The sequence below is a fragment of the Gossypium hirsutum genome, chromosome D11 (genome assembly GCF_007990345.1).
Source record: "Gossypium hirsutum isolate 1008001.06 chromosome D11, Gossypium_hirsutum_v2.1, whole genome shotgun sequence".
Lineage (NCBI taxonomy): Eukaryota > Viridiplantae > Streptophyta > Magnoliopsida > Malvales > Malvaceae > Gossypium > Gossypium hirsutum.
In genome coordinates this window covers 69,504,729-69,527,806 of record NC_053447.1, presented here as the reverse complement: position 1 = coordinate 69,527,806, position 23,078 = coordinate 69,504,729, and the positions used below count along the sequence as shown (strand labels likewise).

The 23,078-nt window shown below is 29.5% G+C and overlaps 2 protein-coding genes across 2 annotated transcripts; both read right to left on the bottom strand.

The window, feature by feature from the left end:
• Nucleotides 1-7,495: 7,495 nt before the first annotated feature.
• Nucleotides 7,496-10,126, bottom strand: LOC107925712 (transcription factor bHLH106). Its single transcript, XM_016856428.2, has 2 exons — nt 9,761-10,126; nt 7,496-8,172 (listed from the first exon to the last, which is right to left on the bottom strand). Exons 1-2 carry the CDS (start codon nt 10,037-10,039, stop codon nt 7,750-7,752), a joined length of 702 nt encoding a protein of 233 aa, XP_016711917.2. The 5' UTR covers nt 10,040-10,126; the 3' UTR covers nt 7,496-7,749.
• Nucleotides 10,127-19,584: 9,458 nt separating this feature from the next.
• On the bottom strand, nt 19,585-22,618 carry LOC107925879 (probable auxin efflux carrier component 1c). Its single transcript, NM_001327256.1, is given in 6 exon segments — nt 19,585-19,651; nt 20,276-20,352; nt 20,446-20,603; nt 20,674-20,759; nt 20,850-21,117; nt 21,517-22,618. Coding segments are annotated over 6 exon segments (1,758 nt in total).
• Nucleotides 22,619-23,078: the final 460 nt, after the last annotated feature.

The window sequence follows — 23,078 nt, the reverse complement described above, 5'->3', positions numbered from 1 at the left end:
GTGCGGATAAGTTCGTCGTACGTGCTGGATTTATTTGACTGTTAACGAATCGGCTCGGGTTGGGTCAGTCTGATTTCGGAGGTTGGGCCGGAAAATGGGGCCCATTAAGAGCTTTCGGGTTGAATGGGAGGCGGCTGGCAGGCGGGCACCACTTCATTAATGTACGGTCGCTAATTTTTTTCTTTTTTAAATCTCAATATCAAAATTTTATCCTTTTCCCATTTAATTATTCACGACAATCGGCCTCAACCAGCTGGTGGTTTTTTAGTTGTTTTGATTTTGACTTGATTTTTATATCGATACAATACAAATGTTAGCGACATGTATTAAGATGGTTTGAGATGTAGAGAGCTACTTGTATGAAGCCAGTTCACACTTCAAAATATATATAAAAAAAATATATTAAATTTTAAATTTTGAGTGAATGAGTCGAGTGGAGAATTCATGTAGCAAAAAGGATTATGTGTTGTTCTCGTGTCCCATTTCTCTTGATGATGAGAAGTATTTATAAGAGAATAGAGCCTAAGCATAATTCTCATCCACTTGAGTTTCCTTCCATGAGCGCAATAATAGAGTGACGTATATCAACTTAAGGCATTGTTGAAATCGCCTAAAAATATCATATGAGAAGTTTGTCGGATGTGATAGATTGATGAATGCGATTAGAGGTCTTTCTTAATATATTTTCTACAAATCATGTACTCTTTAAGTATGATGTTTAAGTGATGGCGTTAAGCTAGGTTAATTTCTCAAGCAATGCACTAGTGATGTTGTGTCATCATGTTTTTAGGATGGTCAATTGCTATGACAAGGAGGCCTATGGTAGACGTATAACAAATACTATCTGTATTAATTGTGTTTTAAACTCGAATTGATTTAGGGTGTATTACTCATGGTTACACACGCATGATATATTTGGGTAACAATTATAATTAGTGGGTATTATTGAATTGAGTGTAACTAAAGTGCTCAAATTACACTCTCTAACTTTTAGCGGAGGATGAGGACTTATGCTCAGATCTAATCACCTCATGACTTTCTAAATATACTCGTACATAAGTTTAAGAAAATGTTTTTATGCATTAATAATAATATATTAATTTTAGGATATTTGTTTTATATTTGTTAATATAATTATATATTATTTTTTAATATTGTATAAATAATACGATAATTTTATGAACAATAAATAACTTCTCATGCATTTTAAAATCATATAAAAATCTAAAATGTCTAATTAAAATATATAAAAAATAGTTAACATATTTTAAAATCTTATAAAAATATAATTAAAAATATATAAAATTAAAAGAGGAGTATTCTGATAAAATTTTCAAGAGTATAGATTTTATCGAAACCTCAACCCAAAACATTATAATTGCAAAACTACCCCATCCCACCTCGAACCTTTCTTTTTTGAACACTTGTATAAGGTGGAGCCATGTTAAAACACTACGGGTTCAAGTTATTTTATCATTCCTATCCATTAGAAAAAACATTAAAATATTATTTGTTTCATAAAAAGAAAGAGATTTACCGATTGAACTTAAGTTTAGTTGACATTATTATTGTCGTTGTAACATTTAAGAAGGTACGGATTCGAATGCACTATATGTATAGTATTATTCGATTTAAAAATTTTGGGGATTACTCTATAGCATGGAAGAGTTATATATATGTATATATATATGAGATTAAAATGATTTTGCACCTAATGCAATTCATCATGTACAATCTTTTTTTATTTTAAATGGCAGGGGAGATTGTAACCATTTCAATTTTTATATTTATAACTAAGGGTAAGTTTGGAGGGGCGATTGGGTGCGGTGCGTTTAGCTTACTTTTTGTCTCACGCTGCAGTATGCTACAATATCTAATCTCACCGCTACCGCTGTTTTTACACTAACTGCAGGTAAACGCATCGCCCATCCAAACTCACCCTAAAACTATTCTTTCAAACAAAATTTTAACATCAATTTGTCTAAAACCCAATAAAAAATGGGCTCAATTAAAAAAACAAAAGGACTAAATTTAACATAATTTATTTAATCTACCATTGAGGTCCAATTCAATTTAAGCTGAATAAAATTAAAATTGGAAATACATACAAACCCCAACTGGGCTCTTCCCATTTTGATAATTAAATTTCTGTTTTTGTATTCCCTTTCATTTCGATTTTTAGTTGGCCCAATTAAACATTAAGCCCAATAAAAAGTTATTTACCACCCTAGATGTAATGCGAGTTCGAGTCGCACTGATTATATTTGTTATTCGGACTTTACATTATTCTTCTTAATTTTGCTTTAGTTGGAGTTTTTTCGGACTCGAATTTTTCTGAACTCCTATAGTTACAAGCTCGGATCAACATGTGCTGATTTATTAGCTTGAACCTTTTTAAACAATTTAATTAAAAATATCAAATTAAAGCACGTAAATTAAATCTACAACTTATGCCTAGAATAACAACTAACAAAGAAAATTTACCCATCAAATACTTAGTTACAACAAGCATGTAGAAATGGAACATAATGAATCATTTTTAATAAATTTTGAATATTATAAAAATCCATTTACTATATTTAAGTTATTATATTATTAAAGTAATATATTATATCTTTATATATTTTATACATTCATTAATAATTTTTTTAAATTAAATAATTATTAATTTTGTATATTTAATACACATATATAATGATTGTATAAAAATTATTTTATATTCATATTTACTTTTATTGCTAATGAGTTTTTAATATAATTTACAAATACATTAAATAATTATCATTTTTATTTATATTTTAAATAATATCATGTAATTATATTAATTATTAATGTTAGTTTACTTGTGATTTTATTTTTATTTTGAATTAGAGTTGTTCGTGAGTCGGGTCACTCGACTAGGTCTAAAGGTCCACCCAAAAAATAGAAGGGATTGAACAAAAATATAGGCTTAGAAAAAAAAAGGCCCATTTTCTAAACAGGTTGAGCCTCGGGTAAGCTTTTTTCACCTGGGCCCAGATACATGTCTTTTAAAAATTTATTGAGAAACATTTGTTTTAATGTTTTTAGTGTATTTGATATATTATATTTTTTTAAATTTGTTTTATATAATAAAATAATTTTAAAAAAATTTTAATACGAGTTGGGCCGGGCCGGAGTTTAGTATCTATAATCTAAGTTGGGCTTGGACAAAAATTTATGTTCATTTTCTGGGCTGGACATATCAATCAGGCCTAAAATTTTGTTAAGACTCAACTCAACTCATGAACAACTCTATTTTGAATCAAATATATCTCAAGTTAGACTCAAATTGTTATAGGCTCGAGTTTAGGTCGATCTCAGCCGCGAATTATTCCAGGCTTGGATTGACACATGGGCTTGTTTTGTCAATTTTATTAAGAAGTACAAAGATCAGATTTACAACTTACGTATAATATCATTTGATACCTCAATTTGATTTTAATGTTCAATTTAACACTCGGACCAAATGACATCATATAGTCCAATAAATGTTTAACACGTACGCTCTAATAAAAACACGAAATGCTTAATTATAATTTAAAAAATTCAAATACTCAATTAAACATTAAATCAAGACCCTAAAACCTTATAGCAAGCATGTAGAGATGGCACATACTTTAAGAAAAAAGGGCATGGGAATGGAAGCAATGATTCCATAAGAGAATGAAGAAGCAAATGGGAGACAAAGAGGGACAGAGACTGGGCACGTCTTCCCGACATTTTTTCACTTTGTTCTTCTTTTTGTCCCCCCCTTCCCTTTTCTTTCTCTTTTGTTTTTTTCCCTTTGATATACGTGAGCAAAGTCATTTTTCCATTTCACTTTTGTCTTCTTCTTTTTTTTTCCTCATTACCCCCATCATTCCTTCCTTTTTCCTTGTCAGCCCCCCTTTATTCACGCTTCCTCCTTTTTTTTTATTGGTTTTATTTTATATTATTTTTTATTTTTAAAAGTAATTATAATTATACGAATATTTAATTACAATTGCAATTGATATATTTATATGCAGTGGCGGATATAGAGATACGATTTAAGAGGCAAGAACGAAATAAAAAATTTTAAATGAAATTTCGTCATTTTAATAGCCTATATATTTATAACTTTTAAATTATTAAATTAAATTTTTATTATTTTTGGGGGTAAATTACAATTTTACCATTACTAATTTAAAATTTTATAAATTATAAATGGTATAAATGAAAAAATTTTCATTTTAAGGGAGTCGAGACCCTTGTCAGCCCCTAAATCTGTATAATTAGGTAAAAGTATTATGGAAGTCTATATATTAGAAGTCAGATTACATTTTATACATGTATATTAGATCAAAGAGCAAATTGATCATTTTTATTAAAAAATAATTTATTTTGTACTGTTGAAATTTGACGTAGCTGACGAAGTAATCAAATAGTGACACATGTACCTCATGCTGACGTATATGGACCGATTTTTTTACAGTAAAAATTGACGAATTTTACTTTTTAATATAACGTGCAAGGATTAATTTTCTCCTTTTTTTTAATAAAATGAGACAAAATACAGTTTAATTCTTGATACATAAACTAAAATTATAATTACAATTAACATATAATTATGATAACAATTAACTATTATAATGCACAAATAAATAAATTAACAATTAAAATAAATTTAAGATGAAACACTAATCATACTAATTTTTCATGTGAAGAAAGCTTACATTAATAGACAATAATCATATGGTCTTTGTAGGGTCTTCAAGACTTTTTAGTACTAAAAAGTCTAAAACCCTCTAGAGTTTAAACTTAAGTAATAACTTAATAGTTATAAACCTACCATTAGTCAAGCATTATAGTACTAAATTATTATACAACTCATCATAATATTTAACTCAATAACTAATTTAATTAACCGGAATAAATTAGAGGAAAAATTATATATTTACATAGGGTGAGACTCGAATCTGGGATCTCAAAATTCTTACAGCCCCAACGTTGTCATCAAGTCAAAACCTCATTGCAAATTGATAACATTGCCATCGATGTAGGAAGACATGAGTTCGAGTATGTTGGAGCGCATTCTCCTCCTATTTATGGGTTGGGGAGAGACTATGGGTAATTTTAGATATTGTTATATATTTTATGCATTATTATTCTCTTGTTTTTTTAATATATATTTTTAATTTTTAATTTTCAAAATATGGAATAATTATTATTATTGGAAAAGGGCTGGTCCAAAAATTGGGCTCCAAGTCCAAAACAAGATCTGTAATTGGTGCCTAAGGTCCATTAAATAAAAATAAAATCCAAAGACAATCAAGACCCAATTTGTGTATGTGAAATTGAAAATTTTTTTAAAAAAATATTTTATTCAAATTAATAAGTTTGGAAGAAATATTTGAAAATGAAATGCAATTAAAGTTTTAAAAAATATTAAGTAGTCCATAAAAAAACTTATATTTAAGTAATTTACTCAATTGATGTCACGGGTTACAAATTCAATTACGAAATTATAAAAATACCCACTTTTTAAACTATAATTAATATTATTATTATATTTTTTTAATTAGAAAAATTAAAAAATATAAATCTAAAAGTCGAACACATGTTCAATACTATTAAAATATAAGTTTGTTACCACACACTATCTATAGTGGCGGAGCCACTAAGAGACTTAGGGGGCCATGGCTTCCCCTAAAATGGTAGATTTTTAATTTAGGTCATTTATAATTTATAAAATTTTAAATTAGTAATGGTAAAATTATACTTTTACCCCCCAAAAATGATGAAAATTTGATTTAACCTTTTAAAAATATAAAAATATAGACTATTAAAATGATGGAATTATATTTTTACTATCATAAAAATATAAATTTAATTTTGGCCTCCCAAAAAGAGTTTTCTGACTTCGCCAGTGACTATCTATATTCATTATTGAATAAATTTTAAACGAAAATATTTTAGATGGAAATGTAAATTATTTTTTTCTTAATTCAATAAGATTAATGTAAAATTATTTTAATTTTATAATACGTAATACATAATCATTTAATTAAGTTCAATAATTTAAAATATATTTGAATATATTTTTTTAAAAATATCGATAAATCTGAAATAATAAACTAAAATACACAGATACAAATACATACCAATACTAGAGCAAGAAAGGTATGTTCATCGGTTTAGAACTCACTACCTTGCTTCGCTCCCTTGATTAAATGGTACAATTTTTTTTAGTCCCTTTTAAATATATATATTTTAATTTAACCCTTTTATTCTTTTAATTTAATGAAAACTTATATTTTTAATACTCTAAAAAGTTTAATAATTCAATTTATTTTATTTAAAAAAAAAGGAATTTGGGTGTAAATAGAATTGTTGAAGAAGCTTTAAAATCTTTCCAAACTCAGTGCAGAAAACAAAATACGTGATCTTCGAAACTCATCGAAACTCACACAAACAGCTGCTTTTTTTACTACTAAAATTCCATCCCTTTACTTTATGGAAATTGATGAATTAGTCCTTTTAATTCAATTTAATTTGTTGGAATTTTGTGAAAAGTTATTTCAATTGTTAGTAAACTCGTGAACTTGAACCGTTGATTTGCTAATTTATTACATACAAATTGCCTTAGGTTGGTGGTTCGAGTATGCAAGTGAGTACGTAATTATCACTATGCACTATACTGTCACTTTTCCTTTGAGTTTTGTAAGTCATACTTCGTATCTGCTGTTAGAGTTGTGTGATACAAATCATTGTTAAAAAAATAAAATACAGTGACAAAATAAGGGGATCTCTGTGGGGCTCAAGGCAAAACAGTGACACATGTAGAATCCGTATAGAACTACACTTCTTTTATTCGGCATTGATTAGAATAAAGTTTTTCAACCTTTAAATAGATGTAGTCGAAACTCCTCTTGTATAATTTATTTTTCAACATTAGTGAATTTCTTATTCTCTGCTCGTGATTTTTTTCCCCGAAATGGTTTCCACGTAAAACCTATATTCTTATTTTTCTTATTTTGTGATTATTTTATTGCATTATCAAAGTCTTTTTTAACATCTCCACCAACTGAGATGCTTCCCTTCTACGAATTCTACATGGTTCTCGGTAAATGAGGGAACCAAAACACCAATATAAGGACAATACCTTAAAATTGTTGGGGCCTCGGCTGGTTGTTCGACAGATTACACTTCAAAAACATATCACGAAAGAGCCACCCTCCCTCAACAAGTTTTTTAAAAGAAAATTCTACATCGATTGACTTTTAGACCAAAAAAAATACATTAAATTAATAAAATCATAAGGATTAAATAATGTCAAATAAAACCAATTGAATATTAGCTCAGTTGCCATCATTGTCGTTACAACTTGGAGAGGTTGTTTGTCTAAGCATGTATTATCCTCCAATTTAGGGGTTTGTGAGCAATTTGGGAATTTGTATTAAAAACAATGTAAAATAGTAAGGACTGAATCTCTAAATTGAGAACAACTCAAGGATGAAAATTAAAATTTGAACATTTATATATAACTGAGCAAAGTGGCACTAAAACCCTAATAATTCTACAACACACAAAGTTCTTTTCCCTATTTTTTCTTTTTCATCCAAAGAAAACACAAAAATAAACAAAACCCACCATGGAATTAAAATACATGTCACACTAGGGAAAAAAAACCCACTCTAAAAAAAAAAAAAACCTTGAAAATGATACTTTTAAACAATGGCTATGGATAATTTATATATATGGTCAATACTACATTATTATTTTATGGTCCAATACTCTTCTCCTTTTAGACCTATCACTCGGATTGGAACGTTCAAGCAAAGATTTCAATGCATTTTGTAAGAAATGGACTGACTCGATGCTATGATCCTTGTCGGCAGATACGATGAATACGTTGCGAATCCGTCCACCGAGCGTCGCCATCTCGGCTTTCAGGGTCTTCAAGTGTAAGGACTTTAGGATGTCGATTAATTCGGGTAAAAGATCGGATCTGTCCTCGCAACACAACGAGGCCTTGAATATCAACCTCCCGTCGCCCGAGTAATCGCACGAGAGCACAGTGATCTCGTCAGTTTCCGATGGCAAGTTGTCGAGCTCAGTTGTCTCGAGGGCTTGCTCTTTTAGTTCTTTTACTCGTTGGACCACCTTTGCTAGAAGTGAAGCCTTGTCTGTCTGAAGAAAAAAACAAAAGATCGTAAAAATCGGATCAGACAAGCCGGTTCAACCGGTTGATTAGAAATCTATTAGTCTAACGATTCAATTAAAAATCGATAATAATAATGTTGGTATTTAAAATTTTTTAAAAATAAATAAATAAGACATGTGGCAAAATCTAAACCTCGCTTTTAGAGTTAAAAATTTTCATCCCATGTGTACCAAATAATTATCTTTTTTCTAATATATCTTATATATGGTCAAAATTTATCATTGGTCCCTCTATTATACTAAAATTTCAAATTTAATTCTTATTTTTAATTTGACATGATTTAGTCCTCTATTATTTATAATGTTATTAATCAGTATAAATAATTAACAAAAAAAAACTATAAATTTTTCCTTAAGATATCCATTCAATCACCAAAAAAATCATTTCAGCATTCAATATTTTAATAAAAAAAGTTAGCTATTTAGGCAAACTAATGACATTATTAAAAAAGAAAAAACGAAAAAGAATCAATAATTATGTCAAATTAAAGTACATGGATTGAATTTCAAATTTAATTATAGTAAAAGGGCCAAAACGATAATTTTCTTTAAATGAAATGTGTTTCCTTTAAAAGCTTATGCACTTTCCTACATGCCCTAGAGAAAAAATAAATGAAATCTTTCCTTTTAAAGCTGTTTTGAACCCTTTTTTTTCTTTCAAAAGCTTTAATGAATCCCAAGATTTTAGAATCTGAAAGAACTCTTAAAATTTTCTAGGGAAAGTAATTTTTTTCCCAGGAAAATAAACAAATAAGTACAACACTATATATGTATATATATGTAATTATTGGTGATTAATTAAGAAATTTGGAATCTTTCTATTTATATATAAAATATTATTTTCAATGATTAATAGCTGAAACGACTCGAAATAATTGTGTTAGGAAAACGTCAAGTCATATTTGACTGTAAATAGTCGAAATTTTCTATGTCTACTATTTTTTTTTCTCGGTAAACAAACAGTCTACAAAGAGAAAAACTCAACGTTCAACCATGCATACAAAACAAACGAATCAAAATGAAAAACCATTTGATATTTTTTTTAGAAAAGTAATTAACACAATTAAGTAATTTACAACAACAAAGAAGCTCAAATTATAGTTTTGGTCCTTTTATTATGATCAAATTGAGGATTTAATCCTTGTATTTAAATTCTGCATACTTTCTCCTTTTACTATAATTTTATGTAGTGTTATTAGTTAGTTCAAACTAAAATAGTTAATGAATTAATTAATGACATGATAAAAGTACACACACCAAACTATCATAGGACTAAACAAATTCAAGCATAGTAGAAGAACTAAAACCAGAATTTGACCAAAGAAAAAAAATATTTTCATACCGAAAACGACATCAAAATTCCACTGCGAAGCATGAAATTTAAAAAAAAAAAGTTTCCAGTCCATCATCGAAAACCCAATTGTGTTAAAGCTTCAAATTACCTAAAAACTTATATATATATATATATGAACACACGCAGTGTAGCACTGTAGCTCCATCGATGCAGAAAATAGCCACCAAAAAAAAATTAAAAGTAATTTAATATATATATTACCTTAGAATTACAAGGGAGAAGGGCTCTAAGCCTGTTGAGATGCGAGTTAATTCTCTCTCTCCGCCGCTTCTCCGCCTCCTTGTGGTTCTTCAACGCCGCAAGTGCTTTATCATGCGGTGTCGTTTCGGTGGTAACACCGGACATCTCCAAAGGGTAATACGTCGAGGAACTGGAGAAGCTTTGCATAGCCGGAAACTCGGAACCGGAAGGAAAGCCGCCGTAGGATCCGACGCCGTTTTCGGCGAGGAAACGGTAGAGCTCGAAATTCTCCGGCTGCATGCTTTTTTTGTTTTTCTTTTGACTTAAAAAGTTTCTGAAATCAAAATGTTTCAGAAATGCTCTCTTTCGGTGGTATTTTGCCTTTAGGGTTTTAAAATATATATAATGATCTCTTAGGGAAAAAAAAAGTAATTCTTTTTAAGTATTGAATATTCGTATTAGATTCCGATTAAATTTAGAGTCGAACTTTTAAATCGAGGTAAAATTCTTCCGACTCTTTTATTTTTCCTCCATATTCGACTTTAAATGGAAATTTAAAATATACATAATGATCTCCTAGAAAAAAAATAGTTTTTTTATGTATTCAATAATCACGTTAGATCCCGATCAAATCTAGACTCAAACTTTTAAATGGAGACAAAGCTCTTCTACTCTTTCATTTTTCTTCCATCATATTCGAATTTAAAACCCTAAAAGTGAGGGGTATAATCGAAATGAGCTAAATTCAAATAATAGTGATCTCGAATTTTGAGCTCGTGATCTTATTTACTTGTTAGACAAAAATACTAACCACGACTTCAAACAAGTTTTGACACAATAAAATTTCTTAATATATATTGATTTCCTCAAGCTTTTTGTTCCGGATTAAATATATATTCGAGTGTTAAATTTCTAAACATCAAATTCTTCGCACTTACAGTTCTTTTTTAAAATCTAATTCAATTGTTAAACCATATATCTAAAAGTTTTTATAAGTTGATACAATGTTTAAAAGCTGCCCATAATCCCATCTCAACCTTCAAATAGGAGGATAAACGTGTTTCAGCACATTCGAATTAATGCACATGTTCTTGTGCTGACAATAACATCACTACTAATCGAGTTAAGACTCAATCAACCACCCTAGTTAAAAAGTATATATGTACAAAGGATAATATAAAAGGTTAGTTAAATTCTCACGAGTTATCAAATTTCGAGACACATATATATATATAAATTATCGTTAGTGTGGAACTAGTGATGAAATTTCAATGTGGGGTCTAAAAAGAATGACTTGCAAAGGACAACCACAATATCTTTTATGTAAATAAATAAATAAAGCTAATGATTTCCTTTTTTATTTTATTTATTATTTTTTCAAATTTTATGTATCCACTAGATTGTCTTATTAGGTGGGTGAAAAGAAAATTATTGATTTTAAAAAAAACATGATTTATATGATAATTAAAAAAATAGTGTTTTTCAAAGGCAGTGGGAGTTTTTGAAAAAAAGGTTACTTTATATACTAGATTTTCAAGAGGAGGGAAGTTTTTGTAGAGAGTTGAATATGGTATATACCCACAAAAATTGGTAAAAAAAAAATAAATGTATATTTTGTATGAAAATTGTATTTTTGAAATATATATATATATACAAGATGAGAAGTTAATACTTGAAAACTTGTTATGGAGTCTCTTATGATGAGATCGGATTGCGTTTTGCTCCCTTTATTAAAAAAAAGAGAACAAATTAGTTCCTAATCCTATACATTAAACCAATGAGTAAATTGGTATTTCTGTTACAAATTTCATCAATTTTTATTGTTAAAAATTGGTCTCTGTACGTCAGCATAAGGTGCATGTCGCAAACTACATGTAACTGTTTGGATATTTCGTCAACCACACTAATCTTTTAACAGAAATGACCAATTTATTCTTTGATCTAACATACAATGACTAATTTGCCCCCCCCCCCAAAAAAACTTATATAAGTTATATCACACTCACGATAAATTAAAAATTTGCTTCCAATTAAGTTAATATCACTTAACTCGTGACACTACCTCATTTAAGAACTTCATAAATTATATCATCCACTATATGTGTGAAACAGAAATATGTATAATGTATTAAAAATAATTATTCTTTAATTAAATCATAGGTGAGGTGGTAAAAGATTTATGTACGAATCTTTATTAATCTCGAGTTCAACCCTTAGACATTTGGTTTTTTTGATTGTTTTATTTAAAGATGTATACAAATATATATATATATTAAAATCAATAACACCATTGTAATAATATTCATTGATTTCTTAAAAAAAAATTGGTTTTTAAGTTGTTTCCTAATTGAGTTTGTAGCACAAGTTAATTGATGTTCGGTTAATTTGTAACACAAACTCAGTCAAATTTTATTTAACTATGTAGATATAAATATATTACGTAAAAATTTAAGAGAAAATATTCGGTACATTGCACTATCAATGGAGTTTTTAAACTCCACAAGTAAGATTAAGGGATTGGCAATTGTCTTGTATGGATATAGTAAACCATTAAAAAGTTATATATATATATATATATTAAAACAAGAAAAACATGTCAAATTTTTAAAATTGCTTGTGGAATAAAAAATATATATTGTCAGTGTACCAAATACTCACCTGAAATTTAAAATGATATATCTTTATATACAGTACCATTTGATCTATGAACTACCAAGTTTTACGTGCATTCTCAGCTAACGATTCTATTGGAATGTGATTTCTTGGAATACAATTGATGGGAATATGATTGCTCGAAATATTGTTTTACAATATATGATGTACATCGAAGTATTCATTAAAATCCCAGGTAAATTATATTGACACGTTTGGTTCACTAAACAATTTTATTTTTAGAAACGTGATGATTTACAAAATTACTCTTATTAATTAAAAGACGACATTGATGTATTTTAGTATTTTTCAATAATATTTATTATTAAAAACTATTTACTTTAAATATTTAATAATATTATTGTAATTGGTAAGTCTTAAAATTTTTATTAAAATTCATAGTTTTAATTGTCAATAACAACAACAAATTAGTAAAATATACTTTTATACATTATCAGAATGAACTAAACGGGATAATATAACATGCCTAGTAATGTATTTAGTAATCTTACATTCCGATAATCTTACTATTAAAGATAATATTATATTCCTTAAATTAGGTGACAAATTTTTTTTAAAATTTTTATGATACTTGGATCAATTGAGATTTTTGGTATAAAATAGGTTGAAAATATTTTTAAAAGAAATTGTAAATGAAAATATTGTGAAAACTTTTTATTTTCCATTCGACATTATGTTTCTTTGAATAATTTCATAATATATTTTGATTTTATCTGTTCTTTTAACATAATGTCTAGAACTACCCATAGTCCCTCTCCAACTTATAAATACGAGGATAATCTGCTCAACACACTCGAATCTACGTTCTCTTACATTAACAACAATGTCCATACTAATCAAACTAAGACTCAATCGACCACCTTACTAAAAAAATCTCATAACAAAGGAATAATATAAAAGAGTAAAAGAAATTGAAGTGGAAAGTCCAAAATTAACGTTTTATTTTCTCATTTGTTGACTTCATAGAATTATTGCAATTTTTGGAATAAATTTATACATTATAAGCATATATATGGGAGATCAATAATCACGAGTTATTCGAGTTTGACTTGAATACTTTTAAATTTCATTTGATAATTATTGAGTTAAATATTAAATTTTTTAATATTTAATTAGAATGACTCGTTAATCTGATTAAGTTTTTCATTTTAATGCATTTTTATAATATAAAATGATATTTTACTATTATTACATAGAAATAATGTAAGTATAAATGAACTCAAGCTAAAAAAATAAACAGATTTAATTGAACTTGATTATAAAAATTGATAAAACGAGTTTACTTGAGTTTGAGTAATTCAATTAAATCTCGAGTCAAACTCAAATGAGTACCGAACCTTAAATTTCAAGTTCAGCTCAACTCAATTACACACCCCTAGTACTTTTTTTTATTTATTTACACAATGCTTAGAACTATCAATAGCCTCTCCCCAACCCATAAACAGGAGGATAATGCGTTTCAGAACACTCGAATCCACGTCTTCCTAGATTGACAACAATATTTATGCTAATCGAGCTAAGACTCAAACGGCCTCCAAATACATTGATCAATCAAAATAACATGTTTTACTATTTAAATAATAAAAATACATTATATTAATAATTAAATAAACTCAATAGTTTCTAATTTCTATGTTCATACTGATTTTTCTCAATAAAAAAAAATGGGTTTCAAATTTCAACCCATTCTTTTTGACTAACTAAATGGGAATCAAATATAAATATATGTACCTTTCGATACTTTCATCATGACCAGCCGAAAGTAAACAATATGATAATACCTATTCAAATTGAAGTCTGAATATCTACTAAAATCCTTTTATAAAATAGTTTAATTATTTGTAAAAAAGTTTATTCAATTATCGATATATTAATGATGATTGAGTTTTAGCTCGATTAGCATCGACATTGTTGCCAGTGCAGGAGGACGTGGGTTCAAGTACGCTAGCTGAAACACGTTATCCTCCTATTTAAGGGTTGAGAAGGGACTATGGATAGTTATAGGCATTACATCAAAAAGAACAGATATGATAAGATCAAAATTTTGTTATTAAGTTATAAATGAATTTGTATTTTTAATTGTTAACGTATTTATATTAGGGTTAATTGCACCATGTACCCTTAAGTATGATTCAAAATTTTAGTTTGTAGCTAAACTTGAAAACGTTTTAAATGAGTCCTCAAAATATCTATATCATATCAATCAAGTCACCCTATCAACCTAGCTGTTAATTTAGGCATTAAATGTCAGATTTAGATACGACATGGAGCATGTTTAAACATGCGATTAAATTATAAACACGTATACATAGGGGAAGGTAGAAAAAAAATTAAAGAAGGGGTAGAATTGAATTATAATGATAGTTTGATGACTAAATTGAAATATTTTAAAATTTAATGTCATCTTAGGCAATTAACTTTTTTTATTATTGTGGTTTTTTTTGTTTACAATAATTTTTAAGAAAACACTAGATAAAGCAAACAGTTATTAATGACTATGATTAACGTACATAAATAATAATTAAAAATCATTTCAAGCAGTATTCACCCATTATTATTTTTTTTTAACAATTTCGATATCTAACACTATCTATAGCTCCTCTCCAACCCATAAATAAGAGGATAATGCGCTTCAGCACACTCGAAGCCATATTCTGCTGCATTGGTAACAATACCTATACCAATCGAGGTAAGACTCAATCGACAATAATCACTCGTTATTAAAACATTACAATAATGTATAGAATACGATGTCTGCATTAAAAAAATAATAAATATTAGTCTTGGTTTAATCAAATACAAAGAAAAATAAATAAATAAATTCTTATTTTGGGAAATAAGAACAAAATTGTTTAGTGGATATTTGCCTATAAGATTATATGATTTTTTATATATATTTGTAGCTAATTGTTTTGGATCCAATCGATTCAAAAACAAGTTTGGACATGAATTTTTCTGGAATCGAGTCGCGGCTCGACTATGCCCAAACCATGAACAGCTCTAATCCAAAGTATTCACTCATGTATTTACAATTTGGTTTACATGTTTTAAATATGCTATGCATTAAATTTGAGCTGATATTTAACGTCAAAGCTGATAGATAGGTTCACCAAAGGACCTCATTGATACAATATTGATATGCTAAGGACTAAACTAAAGTATTTTAAAATTTAGGGGCTACTTTAGAATATCCAAAAAGACATTAGCTAAGAAAGCAAGGTTATTGGATCCTTACCAAATCATATCGTTGGGCCCATTAACATTATCCCAATTACAAATCGGTCAAAATTTGTTGTAGTCCCTATACTTATACAAAAATTGAAATTTAGCCCATATACTTAAAATTTTTAAAATTAAGTCCTACTTTTCTAGTTCAAAAATCCCAATCCAATCATTAACTCCATTAGTATTTTTCATCGGAATTTGCTGACTTGGCATGTTGATTAATACTTCCATTAATATTAAATTGATATTTTAATTTTTTCAACAAAAACAAATAATACAAAAAAATAATACAACAATAAAAATTAGCATTTTTCATTATTTACATGTTTAGATTTTCTTCAACGAAATAAAAATTAATATCAAAATTATAAATTGAAATAAATTAATAATATATATTAGGTTTTATTTTCAATAAATTAGTTTTTTAAATATATATATATTTTCAGATTACTTGTGTGAGTCATTTTCGGATTCTTTCATATTCGAGTTTGAATCGAACGAATTCATAATATTTACTTGTTATGATTAAATCAAATTTTTAAGTTTGGGTTTTTTTTGCATTTTAAATTAGTCATTTTTGTTAAAAATTTCATCAACATAATGTATGCATGGAACGCCACATATCACTGTTTGGTTATTTTTTCAATTTCACCAGTTTTAACAATAAAAATGGATGAAATTAATTTTTAACAAAAAGGACCATTTTTCTGTTTGAACTAATGGACAGGGATTGATTTGCCCATTTTTACAATAGAGGGGTAAAATGCAATCCAACTCCTAATACATTAGCCTTCATGATACTTTTACCAAAGACAATAAATTACAAGTACAATATAGGTGCAAATTACATGTAGAATCCATCTAAATATAAAACACAATAGACAAAAAATTGAACAAAATCGACACATTGCAATTACAAAAGATGAGACCCGAATCGAAGTTTTGAAGATCCAAGACCTTAGCTTTTGTCAAAAGTGTCAAAATTGAAATTTCAAATAATCTGCCACAAATATGTGTGGGCCAAGATGGACTAATAACTTAACTTAGCCCTTGTCCATTTTGTCTCTTTTATTGTAGTTCCTGTTGAAATTGCTGGGCCAAGACAAAGCTAAAGGCCCTTCTACTCCCATTATTTTCTTCCCCCAAATTTTAAATTTTATTTAAAAATAATATTATAAACTTAAATACACTTATCGGTATTTATTTATAAGTCCTCAAAAATTTATTCTATTTTACTTATTGATTAGGTGATTTAATGTAGTTCATTAACGGTGTACGAGACTTATGCATCGATAGTACATCAAATATTATTTTTATATATTTTCTTCTAAATTTTCAATTTTTAACATATATGCAATTGTAAAACAAGTTGGATCGAGACAATTTCAAGCATTGAATATTAGAGTTCAAACCCAACACAATCGAGTCATTTTTTAAAACCTAAAAGTTTTCCCCAATTAAACTTAAACAACCAGCTCAACATTTAAACGGAGGTTAATAAAATATGAATTCAAATAAGTGATTTTTTTAATTATCAAATAAAAAAAAAAGAGATATTTAGTGTTGAAAGGATCAACTCTTTTGGGAGAAGTCTTTAAAGTGTCATCAGTCAGACAACCGACCCAGTTCCCCAACAATCGAATATATTGTCCCCATGTCGAGTTTTATAGTATTCACGGAGGAAGGCGCCTTCGTTGGTAATTGGGTGTGGGGCAACTCAAACCACCAATCGAGGCAACATGTTTGCAAACATTACCTTGGTTGGTGGCTTGAGTTGCAAGTCACCTAGGTACCTCCATTATTATTCACTCACTCAATACTAACACCTCTCTCGAATTTATCTCCACCAATCAATGCACCCCCTCATTGAATCGGACACAACATATGATTTTTAAAAATATTATTTTCATTGTTTTACAAGTTTTTAAAGTTGTTATCTAAAAAATAAAAAAAAATTAATTAAAACAATCTAAATTTGTTGAATTTAAGTAACAAAAATCCAAAAATTAATAAAAGCACCTACTTCAAATTCATTAAATATAATAATTAAAACATTATTATTTGAAACTACATTATTCAAGTAAACATTTTGTAAAAATCAAGCATGTTTATTTGTCAATTTAACAATAATTAAATAAAATATATATTAAAAATCATAAATTAGTCTAATAAATTGACCACTTATTTGTAAGGGAGAGCAATTTTTTATTTTAACCTAAAAAACCAAAAAACCGAGACATCCAATTTCTCGATTTAGTCGTCGGATGAGTTAAGTTGATCAGTTTTAACCTCAATTTAATTGTTTTATTCATTTGGTTAGTTGAATACAAAAAATTGAATCGACTGAAAAACCAATTAATTTTAAATTATTTAAAATATATTTATATGTTATAATATATATCATATAAATCCAATCTAATAACCCAAGGTTCGTTCGATTCAATTTGGTTAGTTTTCTCAGCAAGTTAGATGGGACGACTTTCTCATGTTAAAGTCGATTAAGTTAATTCAAAAAAAGAAAACCAACTAAACATATCGATTAAACGATTGCACTCCCTAATTGTCCAATTCTAAAAACTTTAATTAAAGTAAGATTATATCAATCTTTTAAATAAAAAATTGATGGTACAATCGACTCAATCGATTATGAATCCATAAAAAATCGAGATAATAAATAACCCAATTGTTCAATTGGTTATTTTTGGCCCGATCATCAATTTAACAATAATTAAATAAAAACATTAAAAAATCAGTCTAACTATTGATTTAACCGATTTTTAGCTCAATTCTACTCGTCCATCCCAATTTATAGACCAATTAATTCGATATTTTTCTTTCAACTAATGCTCGAACAAACCAATATGACCGAGTGATTTGATCGATTCTTGAACAAAAAAATTTAAAAAAAATCCATAAATAAAGAGGTCTAAGTGTTGAGAGGGTTTTCAAAGAGCCGACCTAACCAGACCTAAACCTAACCTAAAAGACAGCTATGGGGCATAGACCCAATGCCTTCCTTTTTTTCAACTTGGAACCCTGCAAATGTTTTCTTTTTCGCAGACAAAAATCCCAGTCTCCAGTTACAGCTGGTTCACCCTTTTACACCCCGGCCTTTTTATTACACCTTGCCTTTTGGTCTGCATCCTACTTCTTTTCCCTATAATTTCACATTTAGTCCCTCATTTTATTAACTATTCTCACTTTGGTTTTTGAATTTAGCGGATTATCTCGATTTGGCCCTTAAACGACGATATCTCCTTCTAAAAGTGTACATTATCATTTTAATTTTTCTAAAAAAATATTTACACTTTTTAACAATGTTGGTATTTTTAAATTATATATTTTTTTGGAATTAAAGTGTATTACAATTTACAAAAATCATATTTTAAAGTTTCTTTTTTGGTAAATGATAAAGGAACAATTTTTATATAATTTAAACAAACAATGCTAGCTTTATTACGAATTGTACTTGTATGAATTTTTTAATAGTAAAAAGGACTTCTTAGGTAATATCACCAAACACCAGCAATAAAGCTTGCCCTTTGTCTTGTGTATTAAATAAATGTGGGGTTGGATTTTATTCCGACATAGGGATCCCAATTCCATTAAAAAAAAAGCATATATATTACCTTGAAAAAAAGGTTTAAAATAAAAATATTGCAAGAGGGCTTCACTTTTCATAAAAAGGACCAAAAAAGCAAAAAGGCAAAGGACTGAAAAAAAATTAACATTAAAAACAAAAGTCTATTCCAAGCACCTTTTTTTTTAATATTGTCAAAAAGATAAATAAATAAAAAAGATCAGATAATTTCACTGTAAATCACCATATCAGTTGGACAAAATTATAACAGTGATTTTTTTAAGAAGAGAAACACCAAAACGTTGCCGTTTTCAAAATGATGGGAGGGTTAATTTGGTCAGTCTCCTTTTCTTTCCTCTTGTCAGCTTCAAAGTCCCAATAGAATGTAGTAAACCAGTGTTATGGGAAGGGCAATCAGCATTCCAAATATAACCCTGCAACGAAAAATTATGTATCATCGGTAAAAAATAAAAGCCTACTCGAAAAATGACCAAATCCTTTTTTTTTATGATAAGATATGGATTTGGGAGGACGTTTTGCTCATGTTTGTAATGTTATAGGGACTAGTTGGATATTTTTCCAAGTAAAGAAACCGAAATGCAATAAGGGAATGAAAAAAAAAGGTGTAATGAGAGAAATGAGAGAAGATAAAGACCATTTTGTTCATATTTGTAATGTTCAGGGACTAGTTTGCTTATTTTCTAAGCAAAGAATCTACAGGGTGTTCTATGGTATTTTTTTTTCTTTTCTTCACATAATCAAGTTTAAACATTTCTATTGACAAAACAAACAGGAGAAGGGTGTCATGACTCATTGGTAAAAACCCAGATTGCATTCCGGTCCCTCTACTTAAAAAATGATCAAAATGGTCCTTTTTGGGGAGGACTGTTTTGTTCATGTTTGATATTTGCAAATCTGTCATTTTTTGTCAATACAAATTTGGGGGACCATTTTTTAAACAAGCAAGGACCAATTTGCATATTTTTCAAGTAAATGGATCAAAATGCAATTCGAACACTATATTTACAAGAAGGGAGAAAAGAGCAAAATGATCTTACCCTGTGCTCAATATATCAGGATGAACATTGTACTCCTTTGCAAAGACGAAAGGTACGATCCCTTGTGGAAGAGCTGCCTGAGAAAATTAAAACCCGAAAAACAAATTCTTAACCTCAGAATCGGAATATACTTATTTAACGGTAGAGAATCACCGGAAAGTAGGATTTACCTGCACGATAGCAATGCGGAGAAGAACACCTCTTAACCCAACAGCGATCGAGGCAGCTGCCATAACCGCAGGACCGGTTAGGAACCGAACCGCCATGGCAAAGGTCGCGATCGTGTTCCCGCATGCAATTATCCTTGGTTGAAGTGCCATGAATAAGCCTACAAAACAATGAAACTTGAGATAAACCAGAACCCGAAATAAACAAAATCCGACAACATCGTGACTTACCAAGGCTAAACATGGCCATTCCGAGACCTGCATTGGAAAGAATCGATATCGAACCGGCTACTATAGCAGGCATTTGGATATTCCACCTACACATATGCAACAAAACAAATGAATTTGAATGCAGAGTTCAAGACAAATTTAGTGAAAAGAACAGCCGATGTAATAGTTTTACGCACTTGAACGAAACAAGAGACCAAGTGAGACCGATCAAACTCGAGTAAGTGTTGGGATTCCGGATTAGTTTTCGCCACACCATGATCAATATAAGTCTAGTCATAACACTAGCCGGAGGCATAGCGGCCGGCTTTGTTTCAATCTTCGGGTTAAGTTCAGTCGTGGAACTTGAACCAAGCTTGGAAAGAACCGGTCCTTCTCGATCGACACCACCGTTCGTTGCTGCCTTATTACCGAAAGTGAATTCGTCTCTACCATATTCATCATAATCTAAAACCCCAAAAACATGAGATTAAAGCCAAATCTAAACCCTAAACCCTAGACACAAAATTTCAGGTTTCTTGGAATAAGGTGAATTTCAATTTGGTCCCTCCAAATTTTTTAAAACTTCCACTATGCTTTTTAATTTTTTGAAAAAATTACTTAAGCTCTTCTAAATGCTTTCGAATTTCTCATTGATTTTGCAAAATTTTAATTAAAACCCCAAATTTTTTGGAAAAAAAAAACTCCTAAAACTTTTCAAAAATTCTAGTTAGGTCCCCAAGATCTGCTAAACCCCAAGTCAACAAGACAAAGAACACAATTATCCTAACAAAAAGAACAATCCAAAAAGACAAAAAAACACAATCAAAACATGTAATAGAACACCATAAATCAATGTTTTTATACCTTTATGATGATGATCATTGCCATAATCTCCACCTTTGAAAACATGTATACCACCTTCAGAAACAGGGGAAGCACTTGAACTCCAAACAAACATATGCAAATCCTTTCCACCACCGTCACCGCCACCGTTTGCCTTCTTGGGAGCAGTCACCGGAGAAAAGATTCCAGCACTTGTCGGAGCAGGATATGAACTACCATTTGATCTTATACCATTATTACCAAACACCCCAACGCCATTCTCTTCATCAAATCCTATCCCATAATTTGATTGCCTTGGACTAACATTGTTCTTCCCCCCGTTCACCATTGAATAAAAATCAGTATGGTTAAAACTAGAACCTCTTGGTGTTGGATTCCTAGATGATTGAAGTGAATAAATTTCAGCATTGGTTAAATTAGAAGGTCTTGGTGTTAACCCCATACCGGAATTCAAACCATGTGACCGGCGAGAAAAGATTTCCGATCTTGAGCTAGTTGATTTCCTCACAGTAACATGAAGTTTCCCATCATCACCGACTTCAGCATCGGTTTGTAAAGGTTCTTTACCATCTAATGACAAAACATCAGAATCAACTTTAAATGAAATTATAGAACCAGCAGTATCTGGGAATTGTTCAGCTATTAATAGCTTAGCACCACGATATTCAAACAAGAATAACATCAAAGTGTACCAAATTATACATTGTAAAACCACTATTTGAACCATTAAACTCCCTGAATAATCCCCATACATGCCTTTTAACAAAGGGATGCCCATTACTAAAGTATTGGGGAGTGTTGAGAGTGAAAATAAGGTTATGGACCATTCTAAGGAACCCCTTGAGCTAGTTCTTGACCATATGGCTAAAAGTACTAGGACGATGAGCTTTTGAAGGGTATCAGCGGCTATGAACTTCAAGTTCATGGTGTATGGATTGTTAGTTGATATGAAATGGAATGAAAGTAAAGGGACGGCAAATAAAGCGACGAAACGGTTGATGCCGGAACATTGATCGGGGGTGAAGATTTTCCACCATTTGACTGAACCGTAAGCTAAAATCATGGCTACGTAGAGAGGTACAACGGCGGTGAGGACATGGTAAAGGTCTGTTGCACTGATCATTGTGGGATTTTTGAAAAAAAAATGAAAACCCAAGGTGAAAAACAGGTTGTTTTGGTTATTTTGAGGGGTTGAAGTGGTTAAAGAAGGGGAGAAAAAAGGTTCCTTTCAGCCCATTGTGGTGCTGGGGTTGATGGGTTATAAGGGAAGAAGAAGGGGAAATGCATAAGAATGGTTTTCCGGTGAGTCGGAAAATGGTTTTCAGGCGATAATGGGTATGGGATGGGAGAGAAAAAGGAGGGAAGGGGGAAGGAGTTAATATTTAAGGGAGTAGATGGCAGACAAAGGCAATGAAAGCAAGGAGGTGTTTTTTAAAGAAGCATTTAGGTAGAGAAAAAAGGAAAAGACTTTCTTATATTAAAAAAATTATAAATTATATTGGTAATCACCTGATTATCGATTATAATGTAGATTTGGATGGACAATACGGTAGTTTACTTTTTATTTTACGTTATAGTATCAT

Bases quoted from the DNA above. Each gene is read 5' to 3' on its own strand.
- LOC107925712 (XM_016856428.2), bottom strand. From the start codon at position 10,039: ATGCAGCCGGAGAATTTCGAGCTCTACCGTTTCCTCGCCGAAAACGGC. The intron at 8,173-9,760 runs GTAATATATATA...TTTTTTCTTCAG, and splicing joins TTCTCCCTTGTAATTCTAAG to ACAGACAAGGCTTCACTTCT.